A 24,202-nucleotide genomic window follows, 5' to 3' on the forward strand; every position below is an offset into this window, starting at 1 on the left:
TGCGAGTCGAAAAGACGACGGGCAGACATTTTACGCTCGTTTCCTTACCCGCCAAAGGGATTCCGGGAGGCATCCAGTCAAGGAATGTAAATAACCATGAAGAGATGTGGCCAAAGATAGATGGCGTAGTTCATCGCCTGTCAATCTGTGCAGGCCTAAAAGATTACCGATGTGGACAATGGATCTTGATCTGACCCCTGAAGGTGCAAAGTATAGCACCAAACTGAATATTTTCGAGACTTACCTCTTGACCATCTTCGACAAAGCAATCTTGGCCACGCAAAACATCCAACAAGTGGAGAAGGTTCGTTTATTTGCTTCTTTCACGCTTTCCTTATTTGTATCCTTTGTCACAAAACAGTTTGGAGTCGTAGTTTCGTATTTTAGAAACTTTCTTCTCATCGATAGTCAGATTTGTATAACCGGAGACCCCAAAAAATGCCTATTGCTAGCTTCAAGTGTATGTTTTAGTTCTGTCTCCCTAATCTATTCATCAGTTCGTGATGGAGGATATTTTCTTTGCTGCAACACCTTTGCTGGAGACAGTTGGCAAGTTGGAAGGTCAGGTGGTGAAGATGCGAGAAACTGTGAGACACGCCATACAGCAGGCCATAATACCCCTTGAAGCCTACGCAGCTGAATTTTCTCAGTACCTGCCGGTCTTCAACACGATTATTCCCACCTACATTAAGTAAGCCATCGTGTCGTGTTCATTTGTCCAGTCACTCGCACACAAGGACCTTAATATATGACAATGGTCTGAGTCCTAGACTTTACAGGAAACCTGACGGAAACATGTAAGCTAAAAATGCTGTCGTCACTGCAACTTACCCTGTTGCTGAAGCCTAATGGAAAACTCGATGACGCCCGCTTCATATTACTGCAAACGATGGATTTGGTCAGTGAAGTATTACGTTTTTGGCAAAGTCTCAGACTTCAACCATTGTCCAGCTTCATACATTAGGCCTGAGGTCTTTTTTTCGCTTCTAAATGTTACTTGTGATGTTTTGTTCTAGAGTGGTAAAGAACAAGCATATATCAAAACTCAATCATTTTACATGTCACGCCAGCTTCGCACACTATCGTGACAATTACTCATTCCATTAACAAATCACGAAGATTCCCCTAGACTGTCTAGATAGAATTATAATAATTACGAGTTTTAAAATCTTTTTCTGGACTGCGGAAGGTCGACCAGGTTCAGAACTGAGTGTCCTTCACCACTGGTAAAACGGATTAGTATTATTCACAACACTCGTCCTTGGAGGTCTGGTTATGGCAATGTGGGAAAGCTGATAGCCAAGTGGTTAGAGTGCTGGCATGCGAACTAAGAGGTGCTTTGGTTTGATACCCGAGTAGCACAGTAAACTTCCCCCAGTTGATCCTACTGGTGGGAATGGGTATCTGATAGAGGGTTGGGGAAGGTAAGGCTGCGAGGGAGATAAGATGGGCACAGAACTCACGTATAGCTGGCCCCCTAGAAAGTGAGGCTAATACCTCACTCCCCAACGACATGAAAAGGATAGGGGATTACCTTTCCCTTTTTATGTAAGATTAGGCCAAAGCAAGACAAGATATTAGTCTCCTTATTATCTCCCGCAAAGGTATATTCACAATGCGCTATAACAACCAAAGCACGGGCGCATCTTTGAAATAAACTGATATATTTTTTAGAGCTTGAACAGTCAGGTAATTTCCATAGATTTTAGACATCTTAAGACAAATATCATTTGCCTCCTCCTCCTCCTCCTCCTCCTCCTCGTCGTCATCGAGATTGAGGACAGATAAAAGTTTAAACTATGATAGTTTGTTGGAATATTCTGGAATAACAGTTTAGATCCCAAATAACAGGCACGAGCTTGAGCTTCGATCTTTTAAAATAACATATTCATAGGGTTGTATGCTTTAAACACTACTTTAAACAACGTCCGGTATTTTTTCCTTTTAGGGCTAGTGGGGTGCATTTTCTTTAATAATTGGGTAAAGTTTAGTGGAAAATACTTTCTTTTTTTAAACAAAATCTGGGTAAATATTCCTCCCCACACAGCCGTTTTCGAAATAAACGTCTAAAAATATTACCACGCACAAAAAGATAAAAATATTGAAGTCACACTTGATCACAGGAAAACCTATGTAGCATATTTCAACATCTCTGGGACTGCCTGAGGCCTTCACAGTCAATGGGTATCCACGTAGAGAGATCTCAAGTTTGTGTTGTTGATATTTCTCATGGTGATGTTTGTAGACATGTCTCTGAAGAAAAGAAGCGAGAGGGTAAATATTCATATTGTCGAAATTATCTTACATTGAATTTGTCTCAATCATTAGAAAATAACTTTAATCCCACCAGTCCCTTAACACAGTTCTCACGTGATCCTTTTTGTTGCGAGAGTAACGCTTTGAAAAAGGGTCCAACGTCCTCATCGTTTTGCTCCCATTTTTGGCGCCAACAGCGAGTTCAAGAAGAAGCCACACTCACCGATGGACGTGCAGCGGGAGGTGCAGAAGAATTTGACTGAAAGGGTGGTGGTCGATGAGGCCATTCCAATGAGCATCGTCATCGGCCCTTTCCATCTCATCACCGAACCTATCCGCTCAAACTTGTCCAAAAAGCGCAAAGCCATGGCCCATGCCATTATGGACCTGTACGCCAGTGAGCTCAAGGTTAAGACAGAAGAAGTGAGTCATAAGAAGTGATTTTTGTTCCTCCCCAATCATCGAGCGTCTTCTTTAATTTCGCGTGTTCGCGTGTGTACATGTACACGGGAATGCTTAAAAGTGCGTGATTGTGCATCTGATGCACAGGAGTATACGCGCGTGCAGTAAATTTTGACCATATTTTCATACAAACTGCGGCTGTTAAATGAAGACTTCTGTATACATTATAGCTTTACATACTTATTATGTCTATGCTCTTCTTAAGCAGCTTTCTCCATTCCCCCTTGCGATGACAGTTGTTAGGTTTGTTTTTCCTTTTATGCTAGTAGACAGTGATATACTTTCCATGAAACTGAAAGCAGTATACTTGGCCGCACAGCAGTATGTCAGTCCCTGCAAGTTCATTTGCTCCTTTCCCAAATGAGTTTAAGTAAACTTAATCTCTTTCAGTCATGCAATGCGATGAAAGACATTAACCGAAAACTGTTTGATAAGCCTAACTCAATCGAAGAGCTGGTGGCAATACAAGAATGGATGAAAAGTATTCCTGAAAAATTGAGGGAGCACACGGTAGGTCGAAAACTTCTTTTCAAAAACTGCTTTCAACTGGAACTCTCACAGCGTCCGAGAGAAAAGTACATAAAATACATTAATTACGGATACACTAATTTTTTTTCCTTCAAAATATAACAAAACATAAAAATCGTTTTGTAAAATTTAACTGAAGGATTTTTCGTTTTGGGGAATTTTAAATTTTCGAGTTTTTTTTTTTAATCAACACGGATTGCTGCACACACATGTATGTAGGTTTGAGAAGGAAGAGCTGTCACTATCTTTAACTTTTAATGGCGACTAACTTTCAGATCGCCACATTTTAAAGCACATAATTATTTTGTTCTATCTTCATTAAAGAGGTTGTGATGGAATGAGAAAGAGTGGACGGAAACTGATTATTTGTCTCTGTTTAGCAGCGCTACATAAATTATTTCGTTTAAATTTAAAGCTTGAATGAAGAGAGGACAGTAATATTTTTGGAAAAGTACATCACTTTACGTATTCCATGTTGTGTCTGAGCTTATGCCTGTCATTTCAGGAGATCACGGACAAGATGTTCGATGAGCACGAGGTTCTAGCCGATTACAAATATAATTTGACGAACGAAGACTTTAAACTAAAGTGAGTGTAAGACAATTTCATTAGATTCACTATACATTCGCAGTAATCATTCCCTTTATAAGGTGTGAAAGTGAGAGTCATGTCAGACTGCGTGCTTAAAAACACGTATTTTGAGGATTCAGTGTCTGAACACAAAGCTAAGATCCGATTATTCGTTCATATATTTTAACCCAATCTCTGCATTTTATATTGATTGCTTGCGTAATTTATGAATTGTTCAATTTGCCTTACTTTTGCTTACTTATCTGATGTTGCTTTTGCATGTTTTTTTTTATAAGCATATTTCTATTTTTATTCCACTAAGTTTTGCTATGTTTAGTTTTATTTCCTTATTCCTGTTATTTAATGTTACTTGTATGGTCATTTCACTAACATAATGAACGGGACACTACGTTCTACTATTCTTTCCTTCATTTTGTTTGCTTTTGGTCTTCTTCTTCTTCTTAAAACAACTTCTTCTGCAAAACTCCTTTGGCAAGCAGTATTTGAGTTCACATTTTGGATTTTCCTGCCAGTTCATTTACGGCATACACAGGCACAAGGAACTTCAAAGAATAAAGAACTTGTCTTTTCTAGAATTAACAGACTCTTGCACGCACGCGTGCACGACTTTATCAATATGAGATCTGGTGTTATTTTGCTAAACATGTCAAATGAATGCCTAGTGGGATTTAACCCGCCCCTCGTTGTAAAGTGCAGCACTGTCCACAACATCAAACATACAAAGTAATAGTGCATGGGTGGTACCTGGAAGTAAAATGAAACTGCTTGCTATTTTAAAATGTTTATTCAGGAATAGAGTCTACGGCAGTTTAGAAACAGAATATGCAATAAAATACTGCAATAGTAACAGTGTAGTATCACATATGAACACATAAATTCTGAAATGGTATCACTGCGAAACTCTGAGCAGCTTAAATTTGAATTTACAGTCATTAAAGCAAGAGGCAAATGAACACTCTGCACGAAGGGGAGCGAGAGGAGGAGGAAGGGAGAGAGGTGGAGAGACAGCAGAAATCCATCAGTTATGAAAGATCTTTAGATGGCTAGTTTTTTTTAAAAATAAAACTGAAAAACATTGGAATCTCGCGTTACTGGTTTGTCCACAGATGGGAAGCTAAAGGATGGCCTCATAAAATCGAACAACAAATGGAGAGAACAAACGATGTTTTGAACGAGGACAGGGAACGCTTCAAAAAGCTTCAGGTTTCAGATGCTCTTAACTTTGAGGAAAGGATCGCTTCTGCCGCGGTACGAGTGTCATGCAGTTTGATTCCACTAAGCTTTTATTTTCTTTTTCTTTAGACACACGACAAAACTTAGTCTTATTATCATTCTAATAATCTTGAGAACACCAAAACATTTGGTGGTTTTTATCACCGGAATATTTGGCACACAAATATCTGTAGGTTTGGGATGGAATAAAGTCTAGACATTGTGCCTGTAACTTCAGTTTTAACAGTAAGATCGCCATAACAGATTTATGCCCCACAATAATCTATTTTTAAATGTCTTTATTAAAGTGGGAGAAGGGGGAAGAACTAAGATAGGTGGGTGGAAGCTTATTACCTATCCACGCCTGATGGCTCAATCGTTTCGCTAGTCTACACCAGTTTTACGACTTAGCTTATCAGATAGGGTATTTATTACTAGTATATTGTTAATTATTTATATTAGAGTGAAACGCTGTAGATAGCATTTTTTCTTTTTAATATTGATATTTTCCCCCCTCTCCTTCTTCGCCATCAACTACACACATCTCAAACGACTAGTAGATAGTTGTTGCAAGCATGCAGTCTCATTCCGACATCAAGAAGGGCCACGAGATTGCCAATGAAATGAGACGTGTGAACAAAAACATCAAAGAGTGCCAGCAACTCGCCACCCTTTACAATAGCCGGGAGCGCCTTTTCGACCTTCCAATAACCAACGTAAGCCTAGTTACCTTCCTTTTCATTTCTCACTAGTTCTTCGTCTAGTGACTAGACTCCAATCAATTCATCATCTTTGATTATCTTCTCAATCGTTACGCAAATACCAATGATAATCACACTTATACAAGAAAGAGAACAACAATAAAAACAAGGATGTTGGGTGGATGGATGCTGATTATCTGCCCCTGCCTGACAGCGTTCTATTAAGTACAACTTTCGAATGAAAAGACGCCTTTCAATCACATTCGACATTTGAAGCCTGCAAAATATGTTAAAAGGTGCCAAATCCGTACAAACGAAAACAAAAACAAAACTGCATGAAAAAGAAACACACACACAAGCCCACCAACACCACTGGGGAACTTGCTAGAAGTGATACTGCTCAAAAAAAATTTGTTTTGTTGATGGTTTGTGTTCTATTTATTTAGTACGATAAAGTTGGCAAGCTGGCAAAAGACTTTGAACCATACCGTAACTTGTGGATTACGGTATCTGACTGGCTGCGGTGGCAGGAGAGCTGGTTGAACGATCCGCTCAACATGCTCAATGCGGAAGACATTGAGAAGAACGTCAACGAATCCTTCAAGACCATGCACAAGTCGGTCAAAATCTTTAGTGACATCCCAGGTACCGTCAGGAATGATTGAGAGAGAGAGAGGGTGGGGAGGAGACAAACCCATGATGGCTGTTTTGTTTTGAATGATGATGTCGCAAAGCTTCATTTATGGCTTGCAAAAATCCCCGAATAATGTCCAACAAATGACGTATGAAAATCCTGTAAAAAAAAGTTATAAAATCATGAATAAATCCCCAAATGAAAACCTAGGATGAAGTAATAAAACACCCGGCTTTAGTAATGAACTTAATGAAGTGATTAAGAACTCCGAATAAGAAACCCCGAGATTAAGTTGATTTAGCCCCGGATGTTTGCTATGCTGCCGGCATCTCACTTTTAACTTATTTCCGACGTTATGCACGAAATAGAATGGAATTTATATTACACTATAGACAGCTTCGTTATTGAATGCAGCAGTTCCTTTTCTACTCTGTTCTTTACAATAATCCTTGACTAAGTAACATACAAAATCACTGTTAAGCTCAACCGTTGGTCATCAGCAAACGTCGCTGACTCTGACATTGCAGTACAATGTGCATGGATCACGTGTACGTTTCAGCTGTTCTGGAAGTGGCGATGAACATCAAATCCCTCATTGAGGATTTTAAGCCCAAAATTCCACTTCTTAGCGGACTGCGAAATCCGGGTATGCGAGCGCGGCACTGGGAAAAGGTATGATCGAGATTTTGTTGTTGTTGTGAAAGGAAGAAAAAAAGAAGCAACAGAGCTTACAGCTTACATAATCTCGTCTGCTTTTCCATAGCGAAAGAATTCTGTCTCGCAAGCCTTATTTCTTTAATTCCAAAACTAGATACTCTGTAGAATGAGGAACTAGAGCAAGGGAAAGAAAGGAGTTGACATTTGGTGTCGTCATAAATAATATTAGCAAAGTAGTCGACTATGTAAACAGGTGCTAAATACAGAATATGAACAGCTTATCTAAACCTAGGACACCCTGCTACCCTACCCCACCTCACCGCTTCTCATATTGTTGATCAGTGTATCACAAAGTAGGGACTGCTTTCGTAAAATTCTTTTCGACCTGGCTTCATTTATGACTTAGTGAAAAATGGACTCCTGAATCGATGTGTAAAAGAAACATTTTGAGGTTTGAGTTTACGTATCTCAGCTGTCTGAACAATTGGGAATGAACCTAAAACCGAAGGCTGACCTGACTTTCTCAAAATGCCTGGAGATGAAGCTGTTGGATCACGTGGAGGTCATTTCTAAGGTCGCGGAAGTAGCTGGCAAAGAATATGCAATCGAGCAGGTACGTAAAGAGATGTAAGGGAGGGATAAGGGGTCGATCGAACAAGTTAACTTGTTAGCTTTACCGAAATAAGGACAAACTATTTTAAAGTAATTTAAATACAAAGTGAGAAAAAACCCGGCTTTGTATTCTGCTCAATGATTCTATTATATTCTCTAGATAAAAACAAAGTTATTTAGTTTTAGCTTGTGACTTGATAAAATAATTATCCACTGTTTTGGTTTAAACTTCAGATGTGATAAATCACAGTAATTCCCTTGGCCTGAACAATTTACTTTTAAACCCATTCTTATTTGTTTGAAGACAACGACAGAGCTGTATCGGATTGTGTCCACCCGGGTCTGTGTTGCCGGAGTTTAGTTTTGGTCTGTGAGTCAGTTACGTGTTTACGAGCCCATTTTCTATCAAATAGGCTTTGAACAAGATGACAGCCGAGTGGGAGGACGTGAACTTTGAAGTGCAGCCCTACAAGAACACCGGCACATACATTCAGAAGGTCACGGATGACATACTCCAACAGATTGACGATCATATCGTCTTGACGCAGAGCATGACCTTCTCGCCCTACAAGGCTGCCTTTGAGGACAGGATAAACCGATGGGAGCAAACGCTGCGAATGACACAGGTTTGTGCTGGTACAATTCAGCGCACCAACGGCCACCCCCTACCCCGCGTTATGTCATTGTGGTCTTGCTGTCGGTGGCGATTCAAACTTGTGGTTCAGATAGTGAGAGTAAGAGAGACGTGAAATGGTTGGCATGGTATAGTGATGGCGGTGGTACTGGTAGAGCTGGGTCTGCGAGTGGGCATATGACAGGCCGCGGTGTCGAAGCCGATGGGAGTTAAGGTGATGGACTTTAGCCCACAGATCCATTACGTCATTGTCATTTGGGCCAAACACGTCGAATTTATAAATGTGGGTATGTGTGTGTGTGTGTGTATCTTTGTATGTGCGTGACGTTTTGCGTGTGTCTGTGTGTGCGCGCGCGCGGTCGCATGCGCATACACATGCATTTTCGTTTTACATGCACGTTGGAATTTACATTCCAAAGGCCTTAACATACACTACAAGCAGATGAGATGTGATGGCCATCGGTTTCAGGATGTTTTGGACGCGTGGATAGAGTGTCAAAGGTCTTGGATGTATCTGGAACCTATATTCAGCTCCGAGGACATCACTCGCCAGCTTCCCACAGAATCCAAGCGCTACAACACTGTAGAACGTATGTGGAGGAAAATAATGACCAAATGCAACGCTTACCCAAAGGCGAGGCAACCTGTCGTGTGACAGACAGAACTGAACACTTTTCATGAGAAGAATTTTATTACGTATAACAGTGTAAACATTTTATTAGTGTTAGAAATACTTGTATTCCTCGATATTTTAGTAAAAGCACAAACATCGTAAATTTGATCAGGTTCAAAACAACCAATAAAAACTATCAACACAACTGGCACATTTCATGAATGAGATATGAAAATATTGAGATGAAATATTTCCTGTACCTTATAACAGGCTGCTTTTTTTTGACACTTCAACTCAGATTATCGAGCTCTGCCCAGACCCAACCTTGCTGAAGAATCTCCGCGCCTGCAACGAGCTCCTAGAACAGGTTCAGAAAGGGCTTAGTGAATACTTGGAGACCAAACGCAACTCCTTCCCGCGATTCTACTTCCTGTCTGACGACGAGTTGCTGGAGATCCTGTCTCAGACTAGGGATCCCACTGCCGTCCAGCCGCACCTGCGGAAATGTTTCGAAAACATCTATCGGGTAAGCTGTTTGGATCGCCGGTGTGCAGGGTCGCCGTTGTTGAAGTCGCGCCATGACACTTGCAACTCGCGGCAGTTTACATACAGGTGCTTAGTACGACTTGCAATGGAATATTCTTCGTCAAACTTTTTGCATCTTAAAACGCATATCAGTTAAAAATTAGTTTCCTAATAAGAGGAATAAAGCAGCAAAATAATTTAAAGGAAACAAAACCCCCCAAAGAAACAAATAAAAGAGAAAAAGAAAAAATAGAGGAGTAAAAGCAAAGGTAAAGAAAATAAAGTCGTTGACAGAAGAAAAAAAGTGTGAGAAAGAAAAAAAAAAAAACGAAAAAAAGAACGATAAACTGTTAATAGTTGCGTGTTGTTGTCGTAATGTTGGAATTTTGTTGATGCTTTTTCAAGCTGAAATTCGAGAAGGATCTCAAAATCACAAAGATCTACTCGGCCGAGTTTGAGGAGATAGACTTCCGAGAGACCTTATATCCAGTGGGCAATGTGGAGGATTGGATGTGTGAAATCGAACGCAACATGCGCCAGAGCCTTCGTGAGATTATCAGTGATGCCCTCAAAATATACAAGAAGGTAGCTGCACGCTCATTGACTATTACATCATGAGTTCACAAAACCTCTGTCTTTTTTCATTGACCAGAAAAAAGATGGTTGTAAGCGTTTCGATTGTAAATGCCTCAAGTGCTATCAGCTAGTCAAAGTTTACGACATCCACATTGTGTTTTTAGTGAGATATTACTATTTACTATATACTATTATATATACTATTTACCATTACTATCAGTAAGTCAAAGTCTACGACATCCACATCACTTATTGCTTTTTTAAGCTACCTGTACCCAATGTGAAAGGAAATATTGACTATCTGAAGTTTGAAGAATCGAGATTGAATGCATACAGTGTGCATGGTAAATGCAAAGTTGTGTTAAAGAACTGAGAGAGTAATTAGCATGTTGATGGGCGAGTATCTGATCGATATCAGGGGATCTATACGTAACATTCACTTCTATAACTGGCAAAAGTCGCACAAAGCAGTGACAAACATTCGCTGCAATTGCAGTCACAGCGCACGAAGTTTGTGCTGGAGTGGCCCGGCCAAGTGGTCATCGCGGTTTGCCAGACCTACTGGAGCGCTGAGGTTACTGAAGCGCTGGAATCGCAGACCCTCCACGACAGGTAGTGTGCTTTTGTCTTTAGAATAGCGTTGAGTCACTAGACCTTGGGGGTCATCATGAAAAGATAATCGATCTTTGTCTGCAGACATTTAGCGTTCATTCACTTCACTTTGTTATAAAACCAACATTTTCGGTTAGCATGTTTCAGGAGCTATAGAACGTCGAACAATTCTGTCGTTAGGTTATTTTCTAGACAAGAATATTTTCACAGTCTCAAAACTATAGTCATCACACTGCTCGTAATCATTGTTTCATCTTAGTACTGATCACATCTTCCTACTATTTCTCCTGATCCTTCGTCATGTTCTTATTCTTCCACCACCTCCTCATCATTATATCTTTTTCTTCTTCCATCTCCTTTTCACCTTCCTTATCCTCCTCCTCCTCCTCATCGTCATCATCATCCTCCTCCTCCTCATCATCATCCTTGTTATTATCATCCTTAAGCACACGCACCGCATGCCTGTCAGGACTTTGCATGCGCAGTTCATCATTTGATCACACATTGCACATGCTCGGTAGGTTCGAGGTGATGCTGATGCAGCTGGACAACTTGCGGAACCTGGTCCGGCAGGACGTGAGTACGATCGGGCGCATGACCCTCTCCGCCCTTATCGTCATCGAAGTGCACGCCCGCGACGTGGTGGCCAATATGCTCAAGGAGAATGTCACCAGCACCAACGCCTTCGAGTGGATCAGTCAGCTCAGGTTTGGGGACATCACGGTGACCGTGAGCGGGGAAGTAGCTTGGGAGTGGGGGTGAGGACACAGCAAAACCAAGTAAACATCTCGCTTGGCTTGTCTTTCAGAATGGAAGCTGCAGTCTCAGAAAAATGATCAACGAAAGGGATCGTAGAAGAAAACAAAAAAGTAAAAGTCGATAGGGAAATTTTAAAACAATATGTGATTCAGTCAGTCAGTTGTCCCTTGACTGGCACCTGTTGTTGGGGAAGTGGGGGCACATGGATTGACGTGGCAGATGGCGGGCCCGTCTTTCTTGCCTGTTTTTGGCGATAGTGAGCAGGTCTTGTTCAGGACGACTAGTACAGTCTTTGACGTTTGTAAGCCATTTCTTTATCTGGCCACCGCGGCGTAGACTACCCTCCAAGATACTTTGAAATAATTATAACCTTCGACAGGGTGTCGTGCCGGGTCACATGGGCAAAGAAGACCGGCCTACGTCCCTTAACTATTACAAATAGAGGTTCCTGGTGTCCAACGGTGTGGAATCTTGTTTCGCACAAAGTAGTTGATTCTATGTTCTCTGTGGGAGATTTGGAAAAGACTCCTAATGCACTTTTTCTTGAATGCGTGGATTCTCCTTTCCACGTGTCACATCCGTATAGCAGGATCTGTACTAACAGGTATGTGTGATTACAAACAGACAGGATGGGGAGAGGAGAGAAATAGAGAGAGAGGGGTGGGGCTGAGGAATGAGGTACATCACGTAAAAAGAAATATCGAAAGATTGCAAGAAAATGAAATAACAAACAGACCAGAAGGCCTTCTTTGCAACACCTCAAATATTTTATATGCACATCTTTCTGGTTGATTGCTTCTGTCTCTCTTTCTGATACCTGATTTTTGTGTTCCTCTTAGCCTGTTACATCATAATTTGACTGCAACTTTCTCACCTGATAAATACTATGTCATCTAGCGATAATGGACGTTAAGTAAACAGGTCTGTGGAAAAGGCGCGCTTGCAAGATTTTGCGTGTAGAATGACCGTTAAACGAACTGTTCTCTAAACAGATACTACTGGATGGAAGACAACAACTTGTATCAGAGAGCCGTAAACGCGCAGTTCCCTTATGGCTACGAGTACTTGGGCAACACTCTCCGTCTGGTCATCACCCCTCTGACCGACAGGTGAGTGTGTTTTAGAAAAAGGGGGACCAACGACCTTTGTTATGGCGATGTTACTGTGTTGAAAGTAAATGTAGTGTCTTCAATTTACGGACACTGGGAAGTAAAATGTCTGAGACCCAACCTTTCTCGAGGCTAGCCTGTTTTGTAATGCCAGTCCCAGTCTTCCTTGGTGATTTACCTTTTCAGGCCCTCTGAGGGGCCATGTTCCTCCATTCAATAACTGCCAACTGTGAGAGTCCTCCGCCACATCGATGTATAATTGGCTAGTCTCAGGAAGCCAATGCTCTATTTGACCATCCTCTTTACTCCCTTCCACCTAGTAATGATCGTGTACTATAGCTGAGGGAAAGGGGCAAGGGGATAGGCGTTAGATTTATGGCAAAAAAAAAAAGGAATGTGTTGAGAACAGATCTGCTTTGGCTGTGCTGATTTTTTTCTGTTGGCTCACTTCTTGATATTCGTTATCTGGTGCTCTTATTCTAATTTTATTCTAACCCAGAGATGTTTTTGAGCTTACAGAAGCGAGTGACTAACTGAGGAGCATTCATGTTACAGGTGTTACCTTACTCTAACTGGCGCTCTTCACCTCAGGTTCGGAGGCGCACCGGCTGGTCCTGCGGGTACAGGGAAGACAGAGACTACAAAGGTAATCTCAGATTCTTGTTAACTGATGACATCTTGAAGCTGACTTACCATTCAGGCAGGCGATTTAGGAACTGAGTCAGTAATCTTTAATGCACTTCTTTACTTTGATTGTCTGTAACCATGTTAAAGTGTTTTTCAAATGTACTCTTTATGACAATTTTCTGAGGGCAGTTGACTTTATGCCGACGATAAAGAATGACTTAATCATTCCACTTCTCTCCCCCATCCCTCATGATGTGATCAGGATCTAGCGAAGGCTTTCGCGATTCAATGCGTTGTTTTCAACTGCTCCGATCAACTGGATGTCTTGGCCATGGGAAAATTCTTCAAAGGTCTTGCCAGGTAACCTTATAGTTTCATGCGTTTCTCTCTCTATATTCTGTTTGTCTATCTCTTTGATTCGCCTGATGGAACGAAACTGGAAAAGGTGGGATTTGGGAAGCGGGGATGTTCTGCTACTCTAGGAGGTTTCTGAGATGTTGACCTCCCTATAGCTTCGTACAGTAACCACAATTTGTCAGGCTTTTGAGGCTGGATTTTAGATCGCCACTTCTGTGAGAACCTCTAGCAGCTGATAGCCACCTATCCCTTCATCTAATGCTTTATATTTGCATGTTTCCCTATTGCTACTATTAAAGCAGATCGAGCTCACTGCCAGTCAGGACAATGCATTGCAAAAGTTTTGATAATTATAATAACAACAATTATTATTATTAACACCACTTTTGTTCATCATCATCACATCATTATTCACCCCTGTTATGGACAGTCTGATTCTGTTGCAGCTCTGGAGCGTGGGCGTGCTTTGATGAATTCAACCGCATCGACATCGAAGTTTTGTCTGTGGTGGCGCAGCAAGTGACGACAATCCAGAAAGCACAGCAGCAGCGAGTAGGTCACACCTGTGTGTCCTAGTTTCTTACGACGATTCGTAGGTAACATATGTAGTGTGCCTTAGTTCCTTCCGATATAGTGAAGCCAATTTAATGGTAGTTTTAGGTCCTAACCATCTATCAATCAATTCGTGAACAACCATATGTCCGATCCAGAGCATTGACATCTGTAAGGTATATATAAGTATGAACATGTGTACGTGCGATTGCAGGTAGAGCGCTTTATCTTTGAGGGCGTGGAGATCACCCTCAAGCCTTCCGTCGCTGTCTTCATCACCATGAACCCCGGATATGCCGGACGAACAGAGCTACCTGATAACCTGAAGGTAAAAAGAGCTGCAGAAGCTACTACGATTCTCGGAGTCAGAAGGGCCTTCGTAAATGGTCACACACTATCCAATATGTTTGTTTATTATTAAAGAGGAATATAATGCACATATTTGCTAAGTGGTGACATCTCACAGTACATACCTGATCAAGAATGGCCTACAAAGGTCTTTTTTTACCGATCACAGTGTCAGACTGCCACGGCTTAACCAATTGGTACCTAGATTCGTGTGGCTCTTTAGCAGACAGAAGTGGAATGAAGCATGGTTTCCACATTTAATTTGCTGTCTAGCCACGGACAATTTTCTTCCGTTTCACCTTTTTCTGGCCGAAGTATCGTATTTTTGGATCGTATTTAGTTTTATAGTGTATTAACTAACCTAAGTTTGAAATTTGTTTTGGCAGGCTCTCTTTAGACCAGTGGCCATGATGGTACCAGACTACGCTCTCATCGCAGAAATCAGTCTCTTCTCTTTCGGGTTCGCAGAGGCTAAAGCTCTTTCTAAGAAAATTACTACAACTTTTAAGCTTTCCTCAGAGCAGCTTAGCTCTCAAGTAAGACTTCACAGAAGGGAACTTTTGGGCAAAAAATCTGCATGGTTTTATTAAGTACAGATTAATTTAAGAAGAGTTCGAACGTTTTTCTATTATTTAGTTAGAGTAAGAGTTACTTGTTTCTTTAGAGAACTTGTCTGAAGCCAGATGCCTAACTCAAAGCACTCAGCCAAACTCTTAAATTTATGAGGACAGCTTCGCGCCAGCGCTACAGCTACTGCTTAGTAGCATGTTATCCACATGGCCCCTAGTAGAATTAAAGGTAACTAAATCGAGATAATCTTTTGAATTGACTAATCGTCAATTACGTAAAAAAGCTCTCCATTTCGTTACGGATTTCTGTTACTTCGCAGCAATGTTGGTCAATCAATGCGTACTTTCAAACAAAATAACAACGTTTGCTTGTATAGCGCAATATCCCAGAACAATAGGCAAGCTCATGATGCTTTACAAATAACAATAATAATAAAGATATCTATATAGAGGGCTGCAAATGCTCTTATCCACGCCACTGTTCCAGTCATATAACAGATCACATACCTATGTCACTTTTGCCTCTCATATAGCGGAATGTCTCTTTGAAAAACCTGGAGTGAACAAACTGTTGGAAGGAAAACAGTGGAAATCCACCGATAAAATACTTTTTGCTTTGTATCCATTTGCTTACACATATCGCTTTGGTCTTGTTCTTTATGAAATGTGGAAAGACTACTAGAATCGTTGCAAAAAATGATATCAAGGAATAGATATTTCTATTTCTTTTTTGAAAGAATCAATTTATGTTACCCTTGTGCTAGCCTTTAAGACTAGAAATGGTTGTTGCTCTGAATAAAGAAGTTATTTAACAAAATAATGAGATAATGTAAATCTGTATAAACTGTATTTTGTTAGGACCATTATGATTTTGGAATGAGAGCAGTGAAGAGTGTGATTTCTGCAGCCGGAAACTTAAAGAGACAGTCACCTGACATGAATGAGGTAGAGATTTTAGTTTCCTTCCTTACTCTTCCAAACAAGAGAGTTTCTTTCCGCTTCCTCACTCGTCTGCACAAGCGAGTTTCCTTTGTGATCTGTAGTAAACGAAATTTTCTTCCAGTTCATGGAATAATATAAAGCACGTCAGGAATCAATTCCTTTAATTATCAGCAAGCACACATGAAAAGAATAGCAAGTGAAGAAAACAATCAGAATAATATACCGTTGTTTAGATGTGAAACATTCTTCGACGCTGTGTGTAGAGGCTTGGTGGCTCTGTGTGATAATCACACGATCATATGATTTTTGCAAAGTGCTGTGGTCAAATCTTTGGAAAGGCGCTATGTAAATCTGGGGATTTATTATTACTTATTATTATTCAGGAGCTGATTGCCCTGCGAGCGATCCGTGACGTCAATGTTCCCAAGTTCCTGGTGGACGACCTCAAACTCTTCAGTGGGATCGTGTCAGACCTCTTTCCGGCCATCAGGTGATGTTCCAGCGTCAGACAAGAGGCACAGCGGAAAAGACACGTACACGCACGCAGGCCCGCACTCACACACACACACACACTTTGTAAAAGAGGAATTAAATTAGCTTATCTAGTTATTGTGTAACAGTCATCTCGTCTAACATTGTTTTTTGTCTAACAGTTTCTCTCTTCATTTTTTGCAGTGCTTTGGCGTAAGGGGCATGTTTGTACATTTTTTTATGTTTTATTCTTTCGTTCATAAAATTGTTCATTTTCCTGGTTCTTAAACCAAGTTGAGTTTTATGTTTTACACCATCAGTTCTATAAAATTTATTACCGGACCGAGAATACTAAGTGGGAGATGCACTTAAGACTCATTGAGATCGACTACCGTCAGTTTGAAGAGGGTTTCCAGGCAAACGTTTCCTAAATTTGAGTTCTGTTTTGTCGGGTGTGCTAGAAGTCTAGAACAATCAGATAATGTTCTCGACGTTTTTCTCTCCTACACATACACTTAGTCGACTTTGAGTTCAGAAAAGAACTAAAAGTAACCATTAAAACATTCATTCAGATACTTATCTTTTAACGTTCTTCTTCCACAACTTTGTAATGTTGTTTGGTGACTTTGACCCTCATCTTTAGAGAGGAACCCATTGATTATGGGTCCCTGGACGAATCTCTGCACTCAACCTGCAAGGAGCAAAATCTCCAGGATGTGCCAGGTATTACATTGATAAATTTTTTATGCACTGGTTTTGTAACACACTGACTTTAAAGGAGCGTTTTATGAAAATCATAAAAAATGTCCACCCATATATAAACGTAAAATTAGTCTTCGAACACAATGCTAAATGACCGACAGGTGTAGAAACAAGATTTTCCATTTTCGTGCAAATAGAGAATAGTGAAGTCCTAAATTTCATTCCTGCATAAGTGGACCAAACTTTTTTTTTAATTGTCACTTTTGAGCAAGTTCTGACTGTAAGGAAATCTTTTGGCTTCTGACGTTTGATGGGTATTGGCAGGTTTCATGAAGAAATGTATACAACTGTATGAGACAACTGTAGTGCGACACGGCCTAATGCTGGTCGGGCCAGCAGGATCGGGGAAAACGAAGGTACTGAAATTTGATGCCACCCAGTTGGTAGTCACTTTACATACTACCGAGTTACCTTCAAACAAACGCTGGTCGTGGGTTTTATTTATTTATTTATTGAAATATCAAAATGGTTCAGAAGAAGCATGCTATCCAATCAGTCCTAAGAGCACATTTTATCTGACGAGTACTCAGATCGTAGGTTATCCAATCACAGTTTTATAAATAATATAAATTATTTGTATCTTTTCAACTCAAAGATATAGTGAATGCATTTATTTTCTAATAACAGACTCAAGTGAAAGATACTGTTTTCTAAAATGTAAATAAACATCCTTGTTCCGTTCTCGTGATACACCCTACATAATTCCTATGCACATTAAGATTAAAAACTCGCGACGTCACGTTTGTCCACATATACGCCTGATTAACATTTGGTCCCAGCTCTTCTGTTGGCTGAATCCTGGACAACGTTAATGACCAGGGCTAACTCCAAGGGGTCCCTTTACAATGTGAAAAAAAAAATCAACAAATCAACATACTTTGTTCAACTGCCTTTCAGGCACACAAAGCACTGTAATGTCTAGTCAGAAACGACGAGATTTCTGTGCCATGAAGTCTGTGCAAGCATCTGTGATGAGCTTATGAGTTCACTGTACTTGGGGTGCTCACTTTCTTTCCGTTTCTGAGACGATGATTCTAACCACGCTGTCAACGACATATTGGAAATAGGCTAATGGAACTCTTCCCGGTAAGGGAAAAAACTCAGGGAAAGGGAAGTAACTCTCACCTTGTAGCAGACAACAACAATAGATTGGGCTACGACACACTACACTTACCCAATTTTGTATCTGTTCTTCACCCAAATTTGAAGGGGTACTCTGGAACCCCATTGACGAAAATTGAAGGGGTTCTGCGAACTTTTAATGCGTACTGCACGCAATTTTTTGCGTAAGCAGAAGCCCTGTTAAATGTATCCACGTAAGCCCCGCTGTCTCCACTATTGGCCTCTGTCTGTGCATAGGTATGTTTGTGGGCGTGTATCTCAAGATTGGAAGGGGAAATACTCCCTCAAACTTCGGGAAATGGTATCTTGCCCCGAGATTTACCCAGTTTTTAGAAACATCATTGCACCTGACTAGGCCTGTAAGAGTGTGACACTCGTCTATGTCTAATTGACATTAGTTTTGGAGCACATCGACCTCTTACAACGCCACGGACTTTGACAGTGGCACAGACTATGATGTTCTTAACCCTTCCGTGGCTGACGTACTCTTTCTCTCTTCCTTATCTTCAAGCCGTTTTCGGCAGTTATTAAAGTGACTCTTTAGCTGGTACATGAAATGTATCTGTTCAGTTTCCGCTGTTTCCAATACATATTTAAAATCGTTACCAGGCCTACAAGGTACTGCAGGGAGCCATGACATCCCTGGCAGGAACGATGTCGCCGTCTGGAGCTAATTTCGAGAAGGTACACACATACGTCTTGAACCCCAAGTCCATCACTATGGGGCAGCTTTACGGCGAGTTCGACGCGATCACGCACGAATGGTGAGTCGGTTTCTTTCATCTGTATACTTTACGGTCATCGAACTTTGGTAGCATAACAAACACGTTTCAGTACACGCAAGCGATATGAAAAGGTAAACTGTAAAAATCGTCTTATGTTCTCTTCTCGTAAACGTGCATGAAAAGGGCAAAGGTAGACACTTTTTGCCTTATCATTATCACGATTGTCGTTATCGTAATCAAAATCATCGTCGATTTCATCATTGCTGTGGCACTATTCGTGACCTTCGCCTTCTGTAACACACTGATATCCTGGCAGGACGGATGGCATCTTGTCATCTCTGATTCGGATGGGGGCGGCCACTGACGACAAGGACAAGCGATGGTATGTCTTTGACGGGCCTGTGGATGCAGTGTGGATCGAAAACATGAACACCGTGCTAGACGACAACAAAAAACTGTGCCTCACCAGCGGCGAGATCATCAAGCTCACTGAGGTGACATGATGGTGGTGACGTCAGTCTCAAGAATATGAAGCCTTTAGGGGGCGGGGATGAAAGGGTGCACAATTTTCCCCCCACTACCGATAACGCAGGAAAGTTTGAATCAATCAAAAAGTGTTCGAAGAAATCGTGAAATAGGAAACGTAGAATCAAATAGTAGTTCTCTTTGGTGAAGCTGCTGAAGTGCAGTTGAAAGAATGGATTCATCTCTCTATCTACATAGATATACGCACACCGACGTTTTTGGTTGAATTCTTGCGAGAAGGTATTTTATTCTTTTTTAGTATTTTTCAATTCACCTGGTTGCTTCTTTCAAAGCCAATGCAATTAGACGTTTAATGAAAATAAACTTAAAAAAACAACAGCTGCTAGCATTCTCTGGGGAGGGATACTGATCAAGTAACGGGAACACTTTTGCACACATGAGCTAGTCACTTTATTACATTTTAAGTTTGTCCCTGAAGAAGAGAGAATAATAGTGTGCGAATATGTTAAATTTATAAACTTAAGCTGGCATATTTTGTGCACAGCCAATGACCTTGATGTTTGAGGTGGCCGACCTGGCCGTGGCCTCTCCCGCCACAGTCAGTCGCTGTGGTATGGTGTACTTGGAACCCAGTTACATCGGGCTCGAACCATTCGTGGACTGTTGGCTCAACACGCTGCCACCCCTCATCAAGCCCTATCGGCAGAAATTCAAAGAACTCTTCGATTTCTTCATGGAGGTGACTGCCCATTTTCTGTTGTTAGACTTCAGCTCTCTATGTAATGTTTGTTAAACATGTTTTGGACAGCTGTCAGTTTGTATAAAATCAGCTTATCAAAAGACAATGTAGATTTTTAGGTAAACACCTTCGAGCAGCAACTGTGGGCGTTTTAGAGACAAGGATATGAGAAATCCCAGCGTCCGATACTAGTTTCGCATCAGAGTTTAAAACTAATGAAAACATTAAAGACGTTGCTTCTATTTTCTTCAGCCTGCTATTGCTTTTGTACGCAAAACATTGAGAGAGATCGTGACAACAACCGATGGAGGACTTGTCTTCAGCCTGCTGAAACTTTTATACTGCTTCTTCACTCCATTCGTTGTTAAGGAGGTATGATCACTACTCGTTATTCAACTACAAAAAAAAAAAAAAAAAAAAGAAAAAAAACTACAAAAACAAAACAAACAAACAAACAAAAAAACCAAACAAACCCTCACACATATTTAATCAGATGACATATTGCTTACCCTTAGTGTTCGGTTATGGGTAAAAAAATTACAGAAATAGTCTGTATCACTTTTAGACAAGTATATCTATCACTTAATGGTATAAAAATTTATCCTTATTCATGTATATGATAGATAAATAGACAGATAGCTGATGAAGAAAATGTCACTGCTGAGATTTTTAGAGAAAAGAATAGAATATGAAACATATCTAGACAACAAATGAAGATGCAGATGTTGTTACTGACTACAATATCCTTATTTGATGTCATACCTCGTTTCCTACTGTATACCTTGTATAATTATCACATATAAAGAATTCGTAAGAGAAACAATGTTTATAGTTTTGACAAAAGTTTTGACATAATTTGGGTCAGATATTACTGTTACTACTGTGAAGACTTCCGAGCAAACAAACTAAACTAACTCTAATTAGTTAAACGCCAAATTTTAGCTAAGATGGCAAAAAGCAGGCACGCTATACGCATGAGTTGCCACCAGAAGTAGACTAGACAGCATGTGTTAGTCCCAGGGTAGCGATCACTCTGACGCTTGTCTGTGACGACAAAGGGCGAGAAGCCGCCGAAGGAGGAGATCCTTGGTATTTTGCCGGACCTCATTGAGCCGTGGTTCATCTTTGCACTCATCTGGAGCATAGGTGCAACCAGCGACGGCGACAGTCGCTTCGCCTTCTCGGACTGGCTGCGACAAACGATGGAGAGTTTTAAAGTAAGTTAGTGCCAAAGGCGTTAATTCAGCCAATAAAATGAAATTATGGGCAAATATAAAATTATCAATAAGACATATTTTACTCAAGCATGTAGAAGCCCTGGTGTCGTCAAGGTTACAGCAACAGCCAATGGGAAAGCTGGACATTTTTTTTTGGGTTTATATGGCGCAACCACTTCATTTTTTTAGGTCACAATTTTGACTGTGTGCATGCTAATGCATTTAAAAGAAGAATTGCTATATCACATTGGAGTCGAACGCTGTGAGCTGAAAATGCGAACTCTATTTTCTCTTCAGTTTGTTTGCAGGAAATCGTGGTCCAAGAGGAAACGATTTACCGAAGCTGTTATTTGCCTCCGGTTTCTTGTTACTGACCCTCGCTACAGGTCATTCGCTGGCTTAGCTGACTGCTACAGTTTAGCCAGACATCTAGAGCCTAAAGACTCGCCTAACCTTTGAGCACGCCAGGTCACATAAATGACTCTTTGCGCATGCGCCAAGGACAGATTTTATTCAAGGTGCTGCAGTAGGAAGTCACAAATACCCAACATTAAAACAGGCACTTGGGCTTACTTTAGCTAGAGTATAGACAGTTGGAACAAACACACTTTGAGATGAAGGTGCAACGACCAAGATAGATCGTGCTCGCTGCGCAGACCAATAATGATAAATGAACGGATATAGTGGACAGTAAGATAGGTAGAGGCAAGAACGTAAAGCAATGAAGGTAGGATGCTGGAAACAGTTGGAGCCGTACTTTGATGGTTAACATGTCAGACAGTATTACAAGGAAGTTAAGGATTTCAGAAGTTAAGGGATAGTACTTAGAGAACAGATATTTTACAGAGAGCGTGTGAATGTAGCATTGGAGTCCGAGTGGCGAATGGGATGTGGAAGAGAGTTCCACTGCTTAGCAGCACAGAGGGAGGACGTCCGTTGTCTGTGTGTCACTGTCATTGTGGGAGGGAGGGAGAGACAGAATGCATGAGTCTGATGAGGAGCAAAGGTTTCGGGCAGGGATGTGGACAGACAAGATTTCAGTGAAGTAGTCGGAAAAGGAGCCTTCAAAGAATCCATAGCATAGAGTTGAGAGATTGTAGTCTATTCCAGCTTTAGCTAATGAAGAGAGTGAAGGAGCGCGACATGTTCACATCTGAAAGTTCGGAAAACGAGACTAACAGTTGAGTTATAGACTTTCGAAAGCTTACCAATGAGGTACTGTGGACAGCCATCAAGAAGAGAACTGCAGTAGTCTAGCTTAGACAACAAAGGAGTAGATGAGAATTTTGGTGGTTGAGATGGACAGAGTGTGGCGAATGGAGCTGATCTTTCAGAGCTCATAATATGCAGCACGACAAATGTTAGAAACATGTTCATCAAGAGACATGTCAGCAGACATTATGTAACCTAAATTAAGAATGAGGCCCCTATTTGAATTTGCTTTCGATTTGCTGAGACCTGACAGCCTAAAGCCTCGGAAAAGGCTAAGCGTTGGTTTCGACGGACCGCTAGCAGTCCATAAAAAATCCTCCATGGTCAAACTAGACCATTCTATCGCTTTCTGTGTGCAGTTCCAGATACAGTTCCCCGCTAAAGGGTTGGTGTATGACTACAATATTGACAGCATTCTAAATAAAAGTGATGAAGACGAAGAAGAAGAGGAAGGCGAAGGCAAGGATAAAAAGGTAAGTACATATCCCATCCGTCAAAAAAAGTTTGCTTTGGTGAACGTGCCTTAACATCACACCTTTTCATAACCATGTGGCTAGGCATAGCAAAAATGGAGTCTTTCAGACCAAACAAAGAGAATGACAAGGCACTAACTCTTGAAAGAAGCAGATCTTCCTCATCCATCTCCTTTTCCCCTTCTTTTCTTCCTCTTGAACTCCTCGAGAAAACTATAGGAAGAGAGTGAAAGAAAACTAAAACAATTCTTTAGTTCCTCTTAATGTCGCTTGTTTTTGCTACATTCCATTTATTAAAAATCTGAATCCCATTTAATTTTGAGATGGTCTAGTGGAAAATGAAATTATGACCACTTTGACAGGTAAGCTGGAAAAATTGGTTGTCTGGAATGGCTCCGTACCAGCTATTGCCCGGCACGAAGTTTTCAGACATTCTCGTCCCCACGATTGATACAACAAGATGTATGCACGTTATCGGCATGATGGTGGAAGCCAAGACTCCGGTATTTATTCTTGGACTCCTTTATTTCCAGTCTATTTCACCTTCTCTATTTTTAACGTCTTATAATAAATTCTTTTAAATAAAACAAAGTAGTGCAGTAAAAAAAAATTCCCCAACACACACCCTCGAAGAAATTACACTCACAATTAAAAAAGGACTTAGACATGTATACTATTTGCATAGATGATCTAGTTCACTGAAGCAGCCTGTTCTTTGATGGGATCAACCACGTTCTTTGTTCATTTAAGGATCCCTTGCCCTTACCGTGTGTCTCTGAAAGATCCTTTGCCTTATCGATTTGATTGACTGCTTTTGACTGTTTGGGTGTTTCTAACGAATCTATCCTGTTTCTTGACTGTGTAGTTCGCTGTCTGATAACTCCTGTGCGTTGGTGGTGTGGTTTGCTGTCTGACAGATCCTCTGTGTCGGCCCGACAGGCACGGGCAAGACGATGACAATCGCAGACAAGTTGTTGCGGGCTTTGCCCAAAGAGTACGTGCCGGACTTCATTGCGTTCTCGGCCAAAACCAGTGCTAACCAGACTCAGGACCTCATTGATGGCAAGCTAGACAAGCGGTGAGTGAGTGTAAAGTAAAGTATGCGGAATCTTTGCTTCT

The 24,202-nt window shown here is 40.9% G+C and overlaps 1 protein-coding gene across 1 annotated transcript in view; it reads left to right on the forward strand.

Moving 5' to 3' along the window:
• LOC112565916 (dynein heavy chain 1, axonemal-like) overlaps positions 1-24,202 on the forward strand; it is a 60,863-nt gene that overhangs the window by 10,940 nt on the left and 25,721 nt on the right. The window contains exons 13-47 of the mRNA XM_025241799.1: positions 154-304; positions 498-691; positions 2,454-2,679; positions 3,109-3,228; positions 3,752-3,834; positions 4,944-5,085; positions 5,610-5,765; positions 6,197-6,395; positions 6,944-7,056; positions 7,514-7,654; positions 8,067-8,279; positions 8,757-8,921; positions 9,199-9,426; positions 9,831-10,010; positions 10,498-10,613; positions 11,135-11,320; positions 12,365-12,481; positions 13,037-13,127; positions 13,371-13,468; positions 13,912-14,017; positions 14,232-14,345; positions 14,752-14,901; positions 15,793-15,879; positions 16,260-16,366; positions 16,552-16,560; positions 16,991-17,070; positions 17,374-17,465; positions 18,841-18,995; positions 19,273-19,450; positions 19,987-20,181; positions 20,434-20,553; positions 21,240-21,398; positions 22,970-23,083; positions 23,446-23,586; positions 24,001-24,161. Of these exons, the coding sequence (XP_025097584.1) occupies positions 154-304; positions 498-691; positions 2,454-2,679; positions 3,109-3,228; positions 3,752-3,834; positions 4,944-5,085; positions 5,610-5,765; positions 6,197-6,395; positions 6,944-7,056; positions 7,514-7,654; positions 8,067-8,279; positions 8,757-8,921; positions 9,199-9,426; positions 9,831-10,010; positions 10,498-10,613; positions 11,135-11,320; positions 12,365-12,481; positions 13,037-13,127; positions 13,371-13,468; positions 13,912-14,017; positions 14,232-14,345; positions 14,752-14,901; positions 15,793-15,879; positions 16,260-16,366; positions 16,552-16,560; positions 16,991-17,070; positions 17,374-17,465; positions 18,841-18,995; positions 19,273-19,450; positions 19,987-20,181; positions 20,434-20,553; positions 21,240-21,398; positions 22,970-23,083; positions 23,446-23,586; positions 24,001-24,161 (4,887 nt within the window). The remainder of the gene's footprint in view (positions 1-153; positions 305-497; positions 692-2,453; positions 2,680-3,108; positions 3,229-3,751; positions 3,835-4,943; positions 5,086-5,609; positions 5,766-6,196; positions 6,396-6,943; positions 7,057-7,513; positions 7,655-8,066; positions 8,280-8,756; positions 8,922-9,198; positions 9,427-9,830; positions 10,011-10,497; positions 10,614-11,134; positions 11,321-12,364; positions 12,482-13,036; positions 13,128-13,370; positions 13,469-13,911; positions 14,018-14,231; positions 14,346-14,751; positions 14,902-15,792; positions 15,880-16,259; positions 16,367-16,551; positions 16,561-16,990; positions 17,071-17,373; positions 17,466-18,840; positions 18,996-19,272; positions 19,451-19,986; positions 20,182-20,433; positions 20,554-21,239; positions 21,399-22,969; positions 23,084-23,445; positions 23,587-24,000; positions 24,162-24,202) is intronic.

This window comes from Pomacea canaliculata, linkage group LG6 (assembly GCF_003073045.1).
Source record: "Pomacea canaliculata isolate SZHN2017 linkage group LG6, ASM307304v1, whole genome shotgun sequence".
NCBI classification, from domain to species: Eukaryota; Metazoa; Mollusca; class Gastropoda; order Architaenioglossa; family Ampullariidae; genus Pomacea; species Pomacea canaliculata.